Source organism: Pongo abelii, chromosome 17, assembly GCF_028885655.2.
Source record: "Pongo abelii isolate AG06213 chromosome 17, NHGRI_mPonAbe1-v2.0_pri, whole genome shotgun sequence".
Taxonomy (NCBI): Eukaryota; Metazoa; Chordata; class Mammalia; order Primates; family Hominidae; genus Pongo; species Pongo abelii.
This window is the reverse complement of record NC_072002.2, coordinates 94,437,352-94,452,916: the sequence shown is the minus strand read 5'-3', so window position 1 is coordinate 94,452,916 and position 15,565 is coordinate 94,437,352. Positions and strand designations below refer to the sequence as shown.

At 40.6% G+C, this 15,565-nt stretch overlaps 1 protein-coding gene across 12 annotated transcripts in view; it reads right to left on the bottom strand.

The window, feature by feature from the left end:
* The window catches only part of ATP9B (ATPase phospholipid transporting 9B (putative)), a 305,109-nt gene that overhangs the window by 114,721 nt on the left and 174,823 nt on the right, over positions 1-15,565 (bottom strand). For all 12 annotated transcript variants that reach the window (XM_009252491.4, XM_002828331.6, XM_054538120.2 and 9 more), the window contains one exon: positions 10,199-10,359. In XM_009252491.4, coding sequence (XP_009250766.2) covers positions 10,199-10,359 — 161 coding nt within the window. The remainder of the gene's footprint in view (positions 1-10,198; positions 10,360-15,565) is intronic.

Below are 15,565 nucleotides of genomic sequence, written 5' to 3'. Positions count from 1 at the left end.
ACTTGCAACCAAACATGCCTCAAAACACAGTATTCCTGGGAGGCGAACCCCGCAGACATGGAGGGTCCACTTGTCCTACAGGTAGGTTTTGCAGGGCCCACCATGGGACCTGGGGATGCACGGGTTCTGGTATCCATGGAGGGTGCTGGAACCAATCCCCCATGGGTACCAAGAGATGACTGCATATATTTATATATGCAATTTTTAGGTGGCAAACCTTTAGGAAAAGCAAGAAGTTAACCATAAAAGCAGCATTCCATAATGTATACATATACCAAAACATTACATTGTTATCTCATAAATATATATAATTGTCTATTAAAAATGAAATAAAAATTGTAAAGCCCACACATTTCAAAATAAAACAATGCTCAAAGGCTGCTGAAGTAGCTTGTGCAACAAAAAGTAATAACTTTTTTGATAGATTAAATTTGTTAACTATAATTTTTTTAAAGCCAAGACAGTGATTATTTCAAAAGAAATGAAATGAATTGTGCAAAAATATATTTTCTAAGCCAATATAAAAACTGGCACATAATTCATGCTATAACTAATAAGAGATTTATACAGAAAAAGTAGAAAAGGAAACATCTTAAGCGTGTATGGCACCTTAACTCTGAAACTGCGTGAAGATACGGGTGCTAAGTGCTAGATGGTTTTTGCAGCCACGCTGGACCCTCAGGGTTCATGTATGGAATCCCTGGCATATGTACCACGTAAAGGGGATAGACTGTGGTATTAGAAAAGCAGTATTAACCAGGTTTCCTGTCACAGCATCTCCACTGACCTTAAAATCTGGAAAACATGCTTCATCATAGAAATGTTTCAAATTGTTTCCCCAAATAATCTTAGAAACCTCTTTTTTCTGAATTTTCTGAGTTCAAATAAGTGAACCAGAAAAAGGGGCTCTTTAGCCAAAATTACTTCTAAACTATGCCCTTTTTCTATCAAATGACTTCTCTGTTCCCCAGCACTATTTCCACAATTAGAGGCAATAAGGTTTGCATGTATAAAATAAAACTGTTTTATTTCAACTTTATATAAAACTTTTTATATAAACTTTAGATAAAACTAGTGATGAGAGTTCATGAATTAGCCATGCTCAGTAACTAAAAACTTAACATAAACATCAATTATAGAAAAGTATTTTTTTTCCTAACGAAAAATACATTAAAAAAAAAAAAACAAACTCTAAACAAACTTGAACGTTTAGGGACTGGTTTTTGGCTTTTGTTGAGGGCTAGGTTGTGGGGAGAGGAGGAGGAATTAACTCAAAGTTTCAGATAATTTTTACTTCTATGGACAGAAAAAGCAAGGAAAGGGGAGGGAGGGAGGGAGGGGAGCACGGTGTCCAGATGAAGATGCTGAGGACTGAGCTGCAGGGCCCCGAGGGTGCACGCCATTCATCCCTGCACCCTCACACACAGCAGCATGGGACATGTACTGAGCTGAATGGCCCATCACAACACCTTCCCAAAAGCACATACTCGGATGTTGAGCAAACGAAGAACTGTTACACACTCAACCAAGTGTTCAGCAGGCAGAAGGTTGAGCTGCCTATTAAAAAGTGAGAGCTTAGCAGGACACTCAGCAGGACAAGGAGACATCCTCCCACAACACTCGAGCAACAACAGGCAGAAAGGAAACACTCCTGAATATCGGGAAACTGAACTGTTTCTTACAAGCGAAACAGTAGCCATGGAGCACTGTAGCATCTCACCCTTCCTGACACTACCTTGCCAAGAGCAGGGGATGAAGCATTTTGTAAAAAAATGACTCTATGCGGTGTACTGGTTTCTTAAAGATGCCATCACTAGATGTCTTAAAGCAACAGAATTTTATTTTCTCACCATCTGGAAGGTGTGGGCAGAGCTGTTTCCTCCTGGACTGGTCGGGGGTGGGGAGGGTGGAGGTGGGCTGCTCCACCTCTCTCCAGCTCTGGGTCTGCTCACAGTCCCTGGCTCGTGGAGGAATCATTCCAGTTTCTGCCACTGTCTTCACTTCACCTTCTCCTTGGCATATTCCCACTCCTTTGATTACAAGGACATTCACTGCAATGAGGGCCTACTCTAATTCAGGATGGTCTCGTTTAGAGATCATTATCTTAATTATATCTGCAAAGACTCTTTTCTCAAGTAAGGTCCCACTCACAGATTTCATATGGGCACATGTTCTGGGGGCCATCACTGCATGCATGGGAGTCCACCCTCTAGCACTCGCAAATTTACATTGGTCCCAAATGCAGAATACATTTACCCCATCCCAATATCCCGAATGTCTCAGCCTATTACAGCATCAACATTAAGTCCAAAATTTCATCCAAACAGCATCTGCTCAAAGGCTCCAGATCTCATCATCTAAACCATCTAAATTTGGCATGGGTGAGATACTGGCCATGGTCCATGCTGGGACCTAAGTTCCTCTCCACCTGTGGACCTGTGAAACTAGAAAACAAGCTATCTGCTCCCAAAATACAGTGGTGGAACAAGGATAAATAGATATTTCCGTTCCAAATGGGAGAAACTGGAAGGAATACAAGATCACTGATTCCAAGCAAGTTTGAAATTCAGCAAGGCAAACTGTTAAGTTTCGAGAGCTGAGAATAATAGAACTGTGTCTCAGTGCTCTGCCCTTAGGCCGACAGCTCCATGGCCTCTGCACTGCTCATGCCAATTTTGACCTTGGGGTCATTCTTCCTCTTTCTGAAAGGGAGCACATGCTTGCAGCCAGTAGCTCTATCAAGCTGTTTCCTGCCTATAAGATTTTGGGAGTCCAACAGACTTCTCTCATCTCATCCTCTCTCTGTTCCTTTAGGTCAAGCTGGTAGTTTCTGCTGATAAAACATGATGGGTCTCCTGTGCATATCCTGAGAGTCCCCACTATTAGAAAACAGACTCCAACACAGATCCTTCTTGGATAACCCATCTCTATTTCTGGTTTCTGCAGAGTTGCTGAGTAGATCCTTTAGTCAGCCCCTGAGATGGTCTGGCTCTGTGTCCCCACCTGAATCTCATCTCGAATTGTACTCCCCATGTGTAGAGGGAGACAGGTGACTGGATCATGGGGGTGGTTTCCTCCATGCTGTTCTCGTGATAATGAGTGAGTTCTCATGAGTTCTGATGGTTTGATAAGTGTGGAATGATTCCTCCTTCACATGCTCACGCCTTCTCCTGCTGCCGTGTTGTGATGAGTGAGTTCTCGTGAGGTCTGATGGTTTGATGAGTGTGGGATGGGTCCTCCTTCACATGCTCACACTTTCTCCCACTGCCTTGTCATGATAATGAGTTCTCGTGAGATCTGATGGTTTGATGAATGTGTGATGGTTCCTCCTTCACATGCTCACACCTTCTCCTGCTGCCGTGTTGTGATAATGAGTTCTCATGAGGTCTGATGGTTTGATGAGAGTGTGACAGTTCCTCTGATGGTCTGGTGAGCGTGTGATAGTTCCTCTGATGGTTTGATGAGTGTGGGATGGTTCCTCCTTCACATGCTCACACCTCCTGCTGCCTTGTGTAGGTGACTACTTCCCCTTCCGCCATGACTGCAAGTTTCCTGAGGCCTCCTTAGCCATGCAGAACTGTGAGTCAATTCAACCTCCTCTGTTTATCAATTACCCAGTCTAGTATAGTATCTTCACAGCAGTGTGAGAACGGACTAACACCTGCCCCTTATCTATCTCTTCAAAGAGCAAAACGCCACCTGGACACATCCTTGGTGAATGCTTTCCAAACAGTGAATCTCCCAATATTAGCATTTTATGTGACCTGGATAGGCTCCAAATTTTCCAAATCATCAATACCTGAATATCAAATCTAGGTCTAAAGAAGTTGAAAACACTCTTTTCACCAAGCATTCTACCTGGAAAATGAGGTCTTACTGAAGATGTTTGGTAAATTAGCAAAAACCTGTAAAATGTCACAGAAAGGGTACCTAACCGAAAAGTAACCTGATAAAGCTCCTAAAAGTTTTCCTTCAGAAAAGTTCTCTCCTAAATCCAGGAGCAATGGCTGCTGTGCCTGTGCTGCCTGACACTTCTGGTCTTCTGTCTGGGTGTGTGCTGACTGCACAGAGCACTTGGGGTCCCTGGTCCATCTGCTCTGGAAGCTCACGGGCAAGCATCCCCACGCTCACTGGGTTGGAGGCCAGACTCTTGGTAAATGAGAGGAAACCCTGTCTCCCAAGCCACACAAACACCCTTCACCTTCAGTGCTTTCAACAAAGCCACTGTATTTACAAGAGGTTCTTCAGTGTTCTCAGAAGGAACACCTTTATCACTTTGTCAAAGAACATTCTGCCTCTAACACCCACATATGCCTCATGTGGGAGTAAAAACACTCTGACCCAGCACTGATAAGGACAGTTTTTGCATTATCAACTACAATGGTATATAGCATTTCAAAGCATAGGGACGAAAGAGTTAATAAAGAGGGAAGTAACTGCAAGTCCCTGACCTCAGAGAACTTTAAATGAATACAGAATTCTGATCATCAGTTTTCCTTTTCTTATGAGATGCACAGGATTTAGGAAACATATATGAATTTTAGAATTACAAAAGTAAAAGTTAAATACTATAATATTTTCCTTTGAAATTTACAATGTAAATTGTATCAAGTAACTCAAAATATTTTACTTCATACAGAGGAATTTTTATAAAACAGCTTAACTTTCTTAAATTTGAAAAGCCTTTTAAGAGTGTTAGGACAACAGAGAAAAAAGCACTTTACTTTTCAGATTTGTATACTGTGCAAAACCAAAACATATTTTAGAAGTCTTACCCTTTATTCAATCCAAAAGCATATTTAGCAAATACTAGAATGTATCGTTATTCATATTTTATGGAAACTTTGCAAAAGGAAAACAAACTTGGCTTTAATCAAATGTGAACTTTAATTCCCCGAATCAGTGTCCTGTGCTTTTGACATCAATGGTTCTCACCCCTGCGTGCACCCTGCATGCTGAGTGACAGAAACATGGTAGAGCCTTGTGTTGAAGTGGGTGTGAGATGTTCTGGAGCTAAACAGAGGGGAAGTGACAGTTCTGCTTCGTAAGTCTCTCCAAGCATGACTGAACATGCTAAACATAAAACAGCTGACTGAAAAACTAGAGCAAGAGAGACCTGCAGAAAGCCGGCTATCATCCTCATTTTCTAAGCAGACACTAGAAAAGGATACACAGACTTAACCTGGGGTGTGGGTGTTGTATGTAGATATAAATATGCAGTCATATTTGTAAGTCTGTATAAACACATTGGAAAGGTTTGACAGAATTTAAGTGGAGATAGCAAGATTACAGATAATACTTATCCTCTTCTGTTATTATTAGGTATTTTTTTTTTCTTTCGAGACAGGCTCTTGCTGTGCTTCCCAGGCTGGAGTGCAGTGGCGTGATCTTGGCTCACTGCAGCCTCAACCTCCTGGGCTAAAGCAATCCTCCTGCCTCAGCCTCCCAACTAGCTAGGACTACAGGTGCATGCCACCATGCTCGGTTAATTTTTGTTTTTGTTTCTTTTTTTTGGAGAGACCAGGTTTCACCATGTTGCCCATGCTGGTCTCTAACTCCTGGACTCAAGCTATCAGCCTGCCCTATTTTCTATTTTGTTTTACTATAAATACATATAATTACTAAGGTATGAAAACAAAAATTAGTTTTAGTTAAAAAATGCTTATTACATAAACTAATTTTCATAACTATAATTAATTTTTCTTGGTAACTGGATAAAGGAAAAAGGTCAAATCTTTCTATATTATTTTACTAAAGAAAGAAGTGGTTGGAGACAGTCCATATAAATAAAATATTTCACTAAAATGTAATAAAAGTCTCAATACTGTTCAATGCTGTCAGTTAAAGACAGAGGTGCCCTAGATACAAAAGGAAGCAAAGCTCTCATTAGGCCTTTTACGTGGTGAAAGAGAAGCAGTCTTGAAAGGAACATCATGTGACATTCTAGAACTAAAAGAAATCAACTGACATTAAGAAAAATCAAATTAATGAAAGCAAAGAAGAAAAAGGAATTCCTAGAAAAAGATGTGTTTGCTGGACAGAGATGGGAGCAGGCGCCCTGTGCTGGAGGCTGGGGAGGCTGAGCTGGAGTGCACGTGTGCCAGCCACAGGCCGTCTCTGCTGTGCTGGGACAATGTGCTTTCTCTGCCAGGACATTTTCCCCAGGTCTTCCACGGTGGCCTCACCATGCAGGCTGCCGCTTCATGAGCACCAGGCCAGGGAAGCCCCACATTGCTCTGAAGCCCTGCAAGGTTCTCTCTGTTCCAGTGCCCGGTTTGACTTTACTAATGGTGTTTACCACTATGTAACTGTTTCGTTTAAATGCTTACGCCTATCTCCTCCAATTACGAAGAGGCCAAGGGCACTGGATGTCCTGCCCATTTGCTCTGTGTCAGCAGGGGCCGGTGCATCAGCTTTGACTATTTACTGACCACAACACTTACCTTGCTGCCTTGTATTGTTTCTTTCTTTTTTTGAGATGGTTTTGTTCTTTTGCCTGCCCAGGCTGGAGTGCAGTGGCACAGTCTCAGCTCACTGCAACCTCTGCCTCCTGGGTTCAAGCGATTCTCCTGCCTCAGCCTCTCAAGCAGGTGGGATTACAGGTGCATGCCATCACACTCGGCTAATTTTTGTATTTTTAGTAGAGACGGGGTTCCACCATGATGGCCAGGCTAGTCCCAAACCCCTGACCTCAGGTGATCCACCTGCCTCAGCCTCTGAAAGTGCTAGGATTACAGGCGTGAGCCACCGCGCCCGGCCAAAATAAAAAGCAATGGGATTGAATGTGAATAATATGCACTGTATTTTCCAAGTCTTACTTCAAACATAATCATTAAGGTTATTCTTCTGTAAATGAAATACACCCTGCTAAAAGCCCTTATCCTTTTTGAAAAAAGACTGATCAAGAATATGTAGGATGATTCGCTAGAAGCACCCTTTGACTACTGCAGTAATGCCATGAAGGCTGTGGCCCGGAGGTCTAGTGCAAACACTGAGTATAAACCAAATAGGACAGCAAAATGAAAGCAAATGTCGATTAGATAAAGCATGTAAGTGGATGGGAGAGGGAAGATGAGCTGACTTAAAATATTTTAAGGTCTTAGCATTGATTGAGAGGAGAGTAAAGATAAAGCTTAACTTTAAACTTTATACTAAATATTATATATTAAATATGTAAAATTTCTATGGAAACCACAATAATAGAAATACAGGTTATCACTTCAAGTTAAAAGAAAAAATGGAATTTAAAAAACTCCAAAGGTTGCAAGAAAGAAAACTAAATACAGAAGTAAAACAAACAGCAAAAATAAGGTGGCATAAATTAATGCAAATAAAGTATTAATCACAATAAGTGTAAAATGGTAGCATGGGATTTAAGAAAACACCACTGCCACCTAGCTAATGCTGTTTATAAGAGATTTTCATTCACCAGAATAATAAGAGCTATTCTAAACCTGTAAGCAACTAATAACATACCTCACTATATATATATATAAAGCTAGAATTCACAAAATGGCATGGGAAAATGGACAAATTCATTATTATGGTGACAGATTTGCACACTCTCAGTAACTAAAAAGTTAAGGAGTTTTTTTTTTTAAAAAAGACAGTAAAGCACATACAGGATATTAAAAATTAAAGAAGATAAATCTAATGGATATTTATAGAGTAATTTCATGTAAAAATATATTTTTTTAAAGCACACAAGGAATATTTATAAAATGACCATGTACCAATCCACAAAGCAAGTGGTAACGAAAACAACATGCTATGAGGCTCTGGAAGCAACTTGCAGGAGAAGAATCCCAAACACATTCTGGGTCATGAAGCTCTGATAAAAATGAATGCATAACCTAATATAACCCAAAAGGCGGTATCTCAGAAGTGTCTAACAACATATTTTGGGAGTTGGAATACATTTGCTCCATTGGAGAAAAATATGCCACCCTTGAGACAGGTTCTCAAGCTGGCACAAACATGCATATGTGCCCCTCTATGTGCCTTACGTGGAGCTACTGAGAACCACAGACTCGACTCCCATTCGTCAGAAGGTCTTTGAGTGAGCAAGGCTGCAGTGTCAGGAGGGGCTCACTGCAGCTCTACGAGCAGAAGCAGCTCCTCCATCTGAGTCAGTCACTGCAGCCTGCTTTGCCTGAGACTGGCAGAAACTAAGAAAAGCAGGATAAATGTCTTATTTCCTCCTTCACCTGATGGCTAACCTATCTTCTCACACGACACTGGACAATACAAAAATGGAGATTAGGGTTCATTCATGTGTTTGGAGACAAAGGAGACTCTTGGGGAGTGGGTGGCATCAAATGGAGGAAGCTGGTGGAGAGAAGATGCAATGTGTGAAAAGCCTGGGATCAAAGTAAGTATTTAGGCTGAACAACAAATGAGAACTACCTGAAGGACCATCACATCTGAATAAGTAAATTCTGGCATGACAGTAAGATAAAAAAGGCAGGTTACTTTCTGGTTATACTTTGTTTATTGCCACTTAGCCAATGGGCAGGGGGTATTTTCAGGACAAAGATTATATCTCCAGAGTCCACTTGTAGCACTCAATACGTGCTGGCACAAGAACTGTGATAATCTGTGCTTGGGTCCTCTGAGCAGGACAGGGCCTTTGTAATGGGTCCATTCAACAAATACTTACAGAGGCCCTACCACATCCCAAGCGTGCTCCGTTCTAGGTCCTAACTAGGACACAACAACAAATGGGAAACACAAGGCCTCTATTCTCACAGGGCTTAGTGAGAAGAGAGAAACAGGCAACAAACAAGATGAATGTCATAGAGATCTACACAGAATTCAATAGGCTGCTGTGATAGCAAGTGGCTGGCTGTTTCTTGGTCTATACTGAGCAGACAAAGGCAGCCTCTCTGAGGAAAGGTATTTAGGGTAAGAGCCGAGTGACAAGACAAGCCCAGCCACAGAATGATGAGGTAGAGGAGCACCGAAGCAGAGGATACAGCTAGGGTGGGAAGCAGCTGGCACATGGGGATAGCTGCAGTGTGGTGGGAGAGGAGACGGGGGAAGCTGGGCCTTATTAGGTTTAATCCACAAGCCAGGCTGGAACAGCCATCTCTGCAGTCAGCTTTATGGAGTGCAGAAAGTCTAAGTTAGCAGCAAGTCACACAGCCGCAGTGAGAAGCTGCTGTTTGCTGCGTGCTCTCTGCACAGGCCTGGCCACCCGTGAACCAGCAACACCATGGAAGGCAGCATCCACAGGAATCTGTGCTGTGACGGGCAGAAAGGAGGCTGATTTCCTACCTCTTGAACAGACTGCGTGAGAGTAACTGGATTCATTCCTGGTGACTGTCTGTGAGGGCAGTGCAGTGTGTACACATCCCAAGAACAGATTATAGCTCTGACTTTATGACGTAAGTAAACGGAAGAGACATCACCTTTTAGAGCAAATTTTGGAGAAAGCTGGTTTAGAAATAGAGATATCTTTCTCTTCAAAGTGGCTACATTCTTGAGCCTAAACATTCTATACCGCTTTAGTCCATTCTCTGTTACAAAACGCAGATATTCTAGATTCATACTTTATCCATCATTAGGTTTCAGCTGCTCATTCCTATGAAAATTTTAAATCATATATATTAAGAATATCTTTCTTAAAATATTTTAGAAAATAGTTTAAAATGGATTTATGTTTATATGGTAAAATATTAGTCTTTACATTAAATAGGCATCTAATATCAACTATTTATACCCCAATCTGTAGTTATAGGTTAACATTCTGAAATGATAGTCCATACCAAAACATAGCCTTAATATTTTATCTAACTTGACAGATATTAGATATATTAAATAGAACTTTAAAATGCCAGTGATTCCACACAGATCAAAGGGCACTGGATGTTTAAAAGTCTATCAGCAAAAAACAAAACTAATTTTGTGAAATTCTGGTTTATGTTTCATCAGGAAATATCTTCTGATTGTTGAAGAAGACACCATCAACACATTCACTATCAGGAAAGTATGGCACCTCTAGATCATTCTACTGGCACTGATGACGTCTCTCCCAACAACGTTTCCACAGAAGAATTCCTCAAGATTCCTCAGAACTTCTGGCTCCTACTTCTCTAGCTTTGTTTGGATAATTTCTTTCATACTGAGAAAGATAAATTTCAATAAAATCATACTCAATGAAACCAGACACTTGTTTTATTTTTGTTTTTAAACGTACCTTATGGGAATGATGTAAGAAAAGAGGAGAAGGAACCGAAAAAGATTGCGGTACCATGGACCCACATATCCTTGTAAGGTTACCATAACAATGGAAAGAGCAACTAAAGCCAAAAATAGCGCTTTCGTCAGCCGATTGAGTTCAAGGTCCAACAAACCGACCTGAAAGAAAAACACATAATACATGAACAAGCTAACCACAATGTCCCTAATATTATAAATCAGAATGCATGGTAATGATGACGTAAAAAAAAACTTTAAAATTTTTTGGTATTAGCCTTAATGAAATAAGACAATTCAGGCAGAATTTCTAGAAATGAGTCATGATCCCCAGAGCATTTCCAGAAAGGGTCTACTGACAAAACACGAGGCCAGAGCACACAGCCGCAATGAACTCAGACATGGCCTCTGGACGGGTGGCGTGCTGGTCACTGGCTCAGGCAAAGTGAAACGCAAGCCTAGAGAAGGGCACTGGAAGCTTGCTCGGGGCGCGGTACAGGAACACAAGAGTTCTGAGGGCCCAGCCTGGGAACAGAGACTTCTGAGGGCGCGAGCGGGTCTTCCTTGCACGTGCTACGCCATGGCCATGCCTCTGTTATCCGTGTGGGTGCCTCTGCACATCCCCCATGAGGATTCTACTCAAGATGGAGAGTTCCCAAGAACAGGACAGTATGTATGTCTTTCTGATCTACCAGCAGTCTCTCTGAAAGAACTTGTCTTACAGCAAGAAAAAAAAAAAAAAAAAAGCAATAGATAGTTAATAAAACCTTTTTAATTTGCACAGATCCTACATTGTATGTTCTCCCAGTAAGGCACACTACACGCAAGTCCATTCTATGGATCGTTTACCAGCTGAGCAAAATGTGAGTGCAAATTATGTCAGTAAGAATCAGTTCAGTTTTTTGGCTGCATTCTGTATAGGATCTTGGAAACAGAGAGAACTAGCAACCCAAGCAGCTCTCACTGCACAAGTTAAGAGAATACAGCTCTTTTGAAGCATGTAGCTTCAATTTCGAGCTCTAGCAATCGCTATGGACTGTTTCTCCTTGCTTGCTTTCAGCCCTGAAAGACCACAAGGCAGTCCAGTGAGTAGGGCTAGGGGATGAGAGGGAACTCAGCACTGCAGGAAGGGTGGGAGAAGTGACACAGCACAGCAACTAGGATTCCTCGGGACTCTGGATTTAGGTTAATTTAGATGCTGACTCTGCCACTTAGCAGCATAACCTTGGGCAAGCTGGGCTTTGGTTTTCTTATCTGTAAAATAGGGATTCTGGGATGTTTTCCTTACAGCCCCCAGGGGATGCAAAGAAGGAGCGCACAGCACAGTGGCCACGGTTCCTACTGGGCAGTACGCCCCCCATGCGCACTGCTACTGCTCTTATTACACACTTGGATTGGAATCCACTTTCTCTGTTTACTAAATGTGTGACTTGAGGAACACCCTTAAACTCTTTGTTAAACCTCGTTTTCCTCATCTGTAAGTGGTGGTGCCCACAGGGCAGAGGTGCCAGGGTGAGAGGCCACTGCCTTCGGCATCACTAGGTCAGGGAACAGCATGTACTTAACTTACCTACTGATTTCTGATCTATGTGACATTAACAGAAGACTAAATTCTATCGGGTTAGTTATCTATCTGCCATCGCAATTTCTCCTGAATCTGGAACAACTTTTGAAAAGGAGTACACGAAGAAAACATGATTGCAAAAAACCTGATTAAAAAAATAAAAAGTTTGAGAATTACTGAGCTAATAAATAACTTGGTTTACTTTGTAGGGCCTTTTGAAAAATCTGTAACTTTGCCCAATAGAAAGCTAGCCTTTTCCCACAACTCATATATTTAGTTTATATCTGGTTTTGATTAATATTTTCCACAAACTCTCATGAGATCATCAGAACCTGCAATTATCAAGCAAAAATAAAACTTTGTCAGAAAGTCCATTAAGTGCAGCTGCGAAGAAAACTCAACTAATTAAACAAATAAATTTAAATGTCTACTACATTTTGTGCTAAACTCTAAGGTTATGAAAATGAGCTAACTATACGATTTTACCTGCAAGAAACAGCTAATCTAGTAGGAGAAATAAGATGAACACCAGTGATCTATGTTATAAAACAGAATCATAAAATAGTAAGTTTTCTTTTCTAACCAGGCCTGTTTTAAATCACTTCCTGTGGTCGACAGTCAGCACTACCATTGGTTAATAAATACTTCATGGCCTTTCACAACAGTGTAGGCACAAGAGGAGCGATGACAAGGACCCCAAAGCATGGGACTGTGTGCCGAGTGTGGGTTCCATGACCAACACAGACGGGGTGCCGCATTCAGCAGGGTGAGGCGGCCCCTCCTGCGCTCTGTCCTGCGCACACTGCCACAGGGCTCACCTGGCCACTTCACTGTGTAAGACTCCTAACTGAGGACACTTTAAACACAAAGTGTCAGTTTTATATGAAATAGCAACTCGATTCTAATGTAACAATTAATGAGACACTTGGTCTGCCACAAAAACTCTTCTCCATGTTGCAACACAGCAACACAGACAGCAGCTCATTTTCAATAGAAACTCTTCAAAGACTGCACATTCCCAGCTCTATATTCTCCCAAGAAAGCACACTGCCCTCTAATTCACAGCAGCAGATGCTGTTCTAGCCAAGTAAAACATCCACAGCAACATCTCGGAGCTCCAGCACGGGGCTTTCTCTTCTCTGGGTCAGCCACAGGACCAGTAACAGCGCCGCTCCCCCAGATCACAAATGGTCTGAAAGGGAGCGATACTCAACCAGTTCTGAAGTTCCCAACGCTGCTGCGGGTATGGGCTGTGCCTTCCCTTGAGAATGGGGCAGCTGAAGACCACAGCGGCTGATTTATCAGCTCTATTTAAAAAGCAGCACAACCAGGACAAATATCGTGCAATTTCCGCTACTTCAACTACTACATAGTTTATGCTTGAATTATTAAGAAAAATAGGTTTTTGGATTAAAATGAAGAAAAATTAAGCCAGGGAAGTAGAGCATGTTTCAAAGCCCAGATCCTTTTGCTGTGACAAAGGCGGTCTAAGTTTCAGGCCTCACTGAGGATCAGATGAAGTCATTATTCATTCAGTCAGGGAAAAAAGACTCAATTACCTCAACCTAAAGATGCTATCAATGAATGCAAAGTGCATATTTTACTCTATTCATCCAAATCCCATTAAAAAGTGAAAGGAATGATTTAATCTGGCCTTCCAGAGTTGGTCTTTTTTTGTAATAAAATAAAGAATCACTGTCTTGCAAAATGCATAACCACCACCTCACACTTTCCTCTGCAACATAGCAGTGATGAACTGTAAAAGCCAGGACAAAAACACTCAGAAATGAATACAAAGTTTCCTTTCAAAAAATGCCACGTATTGGATGGAAACATTCGAAGCAGCCCACTGCACACCGATATGCAGATCATCAAAGCATTAGTACCTTTCTCATTGATGAAGACAGATGTGGTCAGATGCTTGACTAGGGAATGTAATCACTTTGAAGCCAAGTATATGTTGTCTTCTCCCAACCCCTTTAAACTTAAAGAAGAGCAAGAAAACATTTAGTGGAATAAAATACAACTTTTCAAGAATGGGCTGTGCCTTGCAGGTGGCCTGTTCTAAACTATGACTGTTGTTCCTGGAATATAACTTGTAAGCAAACTACAGTATATAGTGTAAAGCTTGTAGGTTGCTTTTATTTTATTTTTTCAATTCTAACAAAACAGAAGACACATTTCAACACTTGCGTTTTTTTAACCCACTTCAATTAATAATCTTTTAATATTCAATTTCTCTGAAACATGCTTTTCTTCAACTCATCTAAAATACAATCTGAACTCTTATAAGCTATTTAAAATAAAAACCAGTTAACTTATAAAGTTACAGATTCTACAAAGAAGGTGGTAACTTTAGTTTTGATGTGGATCTCTTCCTTCTTTAAAAAATGTCTTAAATACCTGGACAGACCAGATAACTTTTGCCATGACTGTAAACTTTTCACCCATAAAATATATTAATCACTTGAAGTAATTACGACTATTTAAGAAAAGGTAACGTAAATACACTTAGAAGTTATTTTCAACATTCATTGTCATCTCCTATATTAGTAAAGCAAATTTTCTTCTACTTGTCATAATATTTGTTTTATTTGAAACAACTGTGATACCAAAATTAAATACGCTACTGGAAATTTTAATCTCCAAGGGAAAATTTGTGCATAATGTCTAAGACAACCACAATGATTCTGCAAAGGGGCTGTTCTAGGATAATGAACACAATAATTGCCTGTATAATCTAAAATGCTACTAATGGCAACGATCACAAATCCATTTAGCTCCTCTTTAATTTATGTACCAAGTTTTAAACAGCTAATGGTTCTCAGTAAAATAATGGTTTATACCAACAATAAAGGGTAAATACGGTATTCTCCTGCTTAATCAAGAAAAGATCAGGCTTTTTTTTTTTAATGAATGCTCGGACGAGTGAGAATCGGACCTTATCTCCATGACACAGCAACACTTCAATCCATCTCAAAGTTAAAACTCACATTATGCTACTAAGTTCCTAAGCAATCAATGTACACGGCAAATTGGAGCAGACGTTGAATGCCGTAAAGTCTCAGGCCCTATCCATGATTCAACAAAGTGCCCGTGCAACACTTACTGCTGATGATGTCACCCCGGGTGAACAGGATGTCGGCATCCAAACACTCTCACCCATCTTTTAAAACTCACGCGTACTTACCCCTTACACAGAAGTAGTTTAGAATAGTAAAATGCAAAACTTCAAATAGCCAATTTAAACTCTTGTAGAACACCAAATTATTTTGGTTTGTCCTGTAGTTTCCCTGTGAATATAGGACAATTTGAAAAGCCCCGACTCTGACACCTAATTCATTCATGCTACTCTGCACGGGCAGAGAAGAACAGTTTTGTACATGGCTGACTACGTACGGAAAAACACAACTGTTAACACTGCTTGTCTTTCATTAGCTGAACTATTTGTGGATCAGTTCTTCATTTCGAATTTGGACCCTGACTACAAAATTGATATAGGGCTATGCATTAACCTAACTGAAATCCCTATAAAAAGCATATTCTTTTAAGTATCTTTGAAACAAATAAGCTCTATATTTTCCACTGCTAGTAGAATCTTAAGAGACAAGAAAAAAATAAGTAATTTTCAGACTTTCATTTGTGTTTCTGCATTTCAAATAAATGAAACTCATGCACTAAATCTAAGTACTAAATTTTAGAGCAACAACTTTTTCCATTACGAAGTTTAAATTAAAAGTATTAGTTTTTAAAAAGTGATGCTACATAGTCTTTTTCCTTCTAAAGTTTATTATTCTTTTTTGG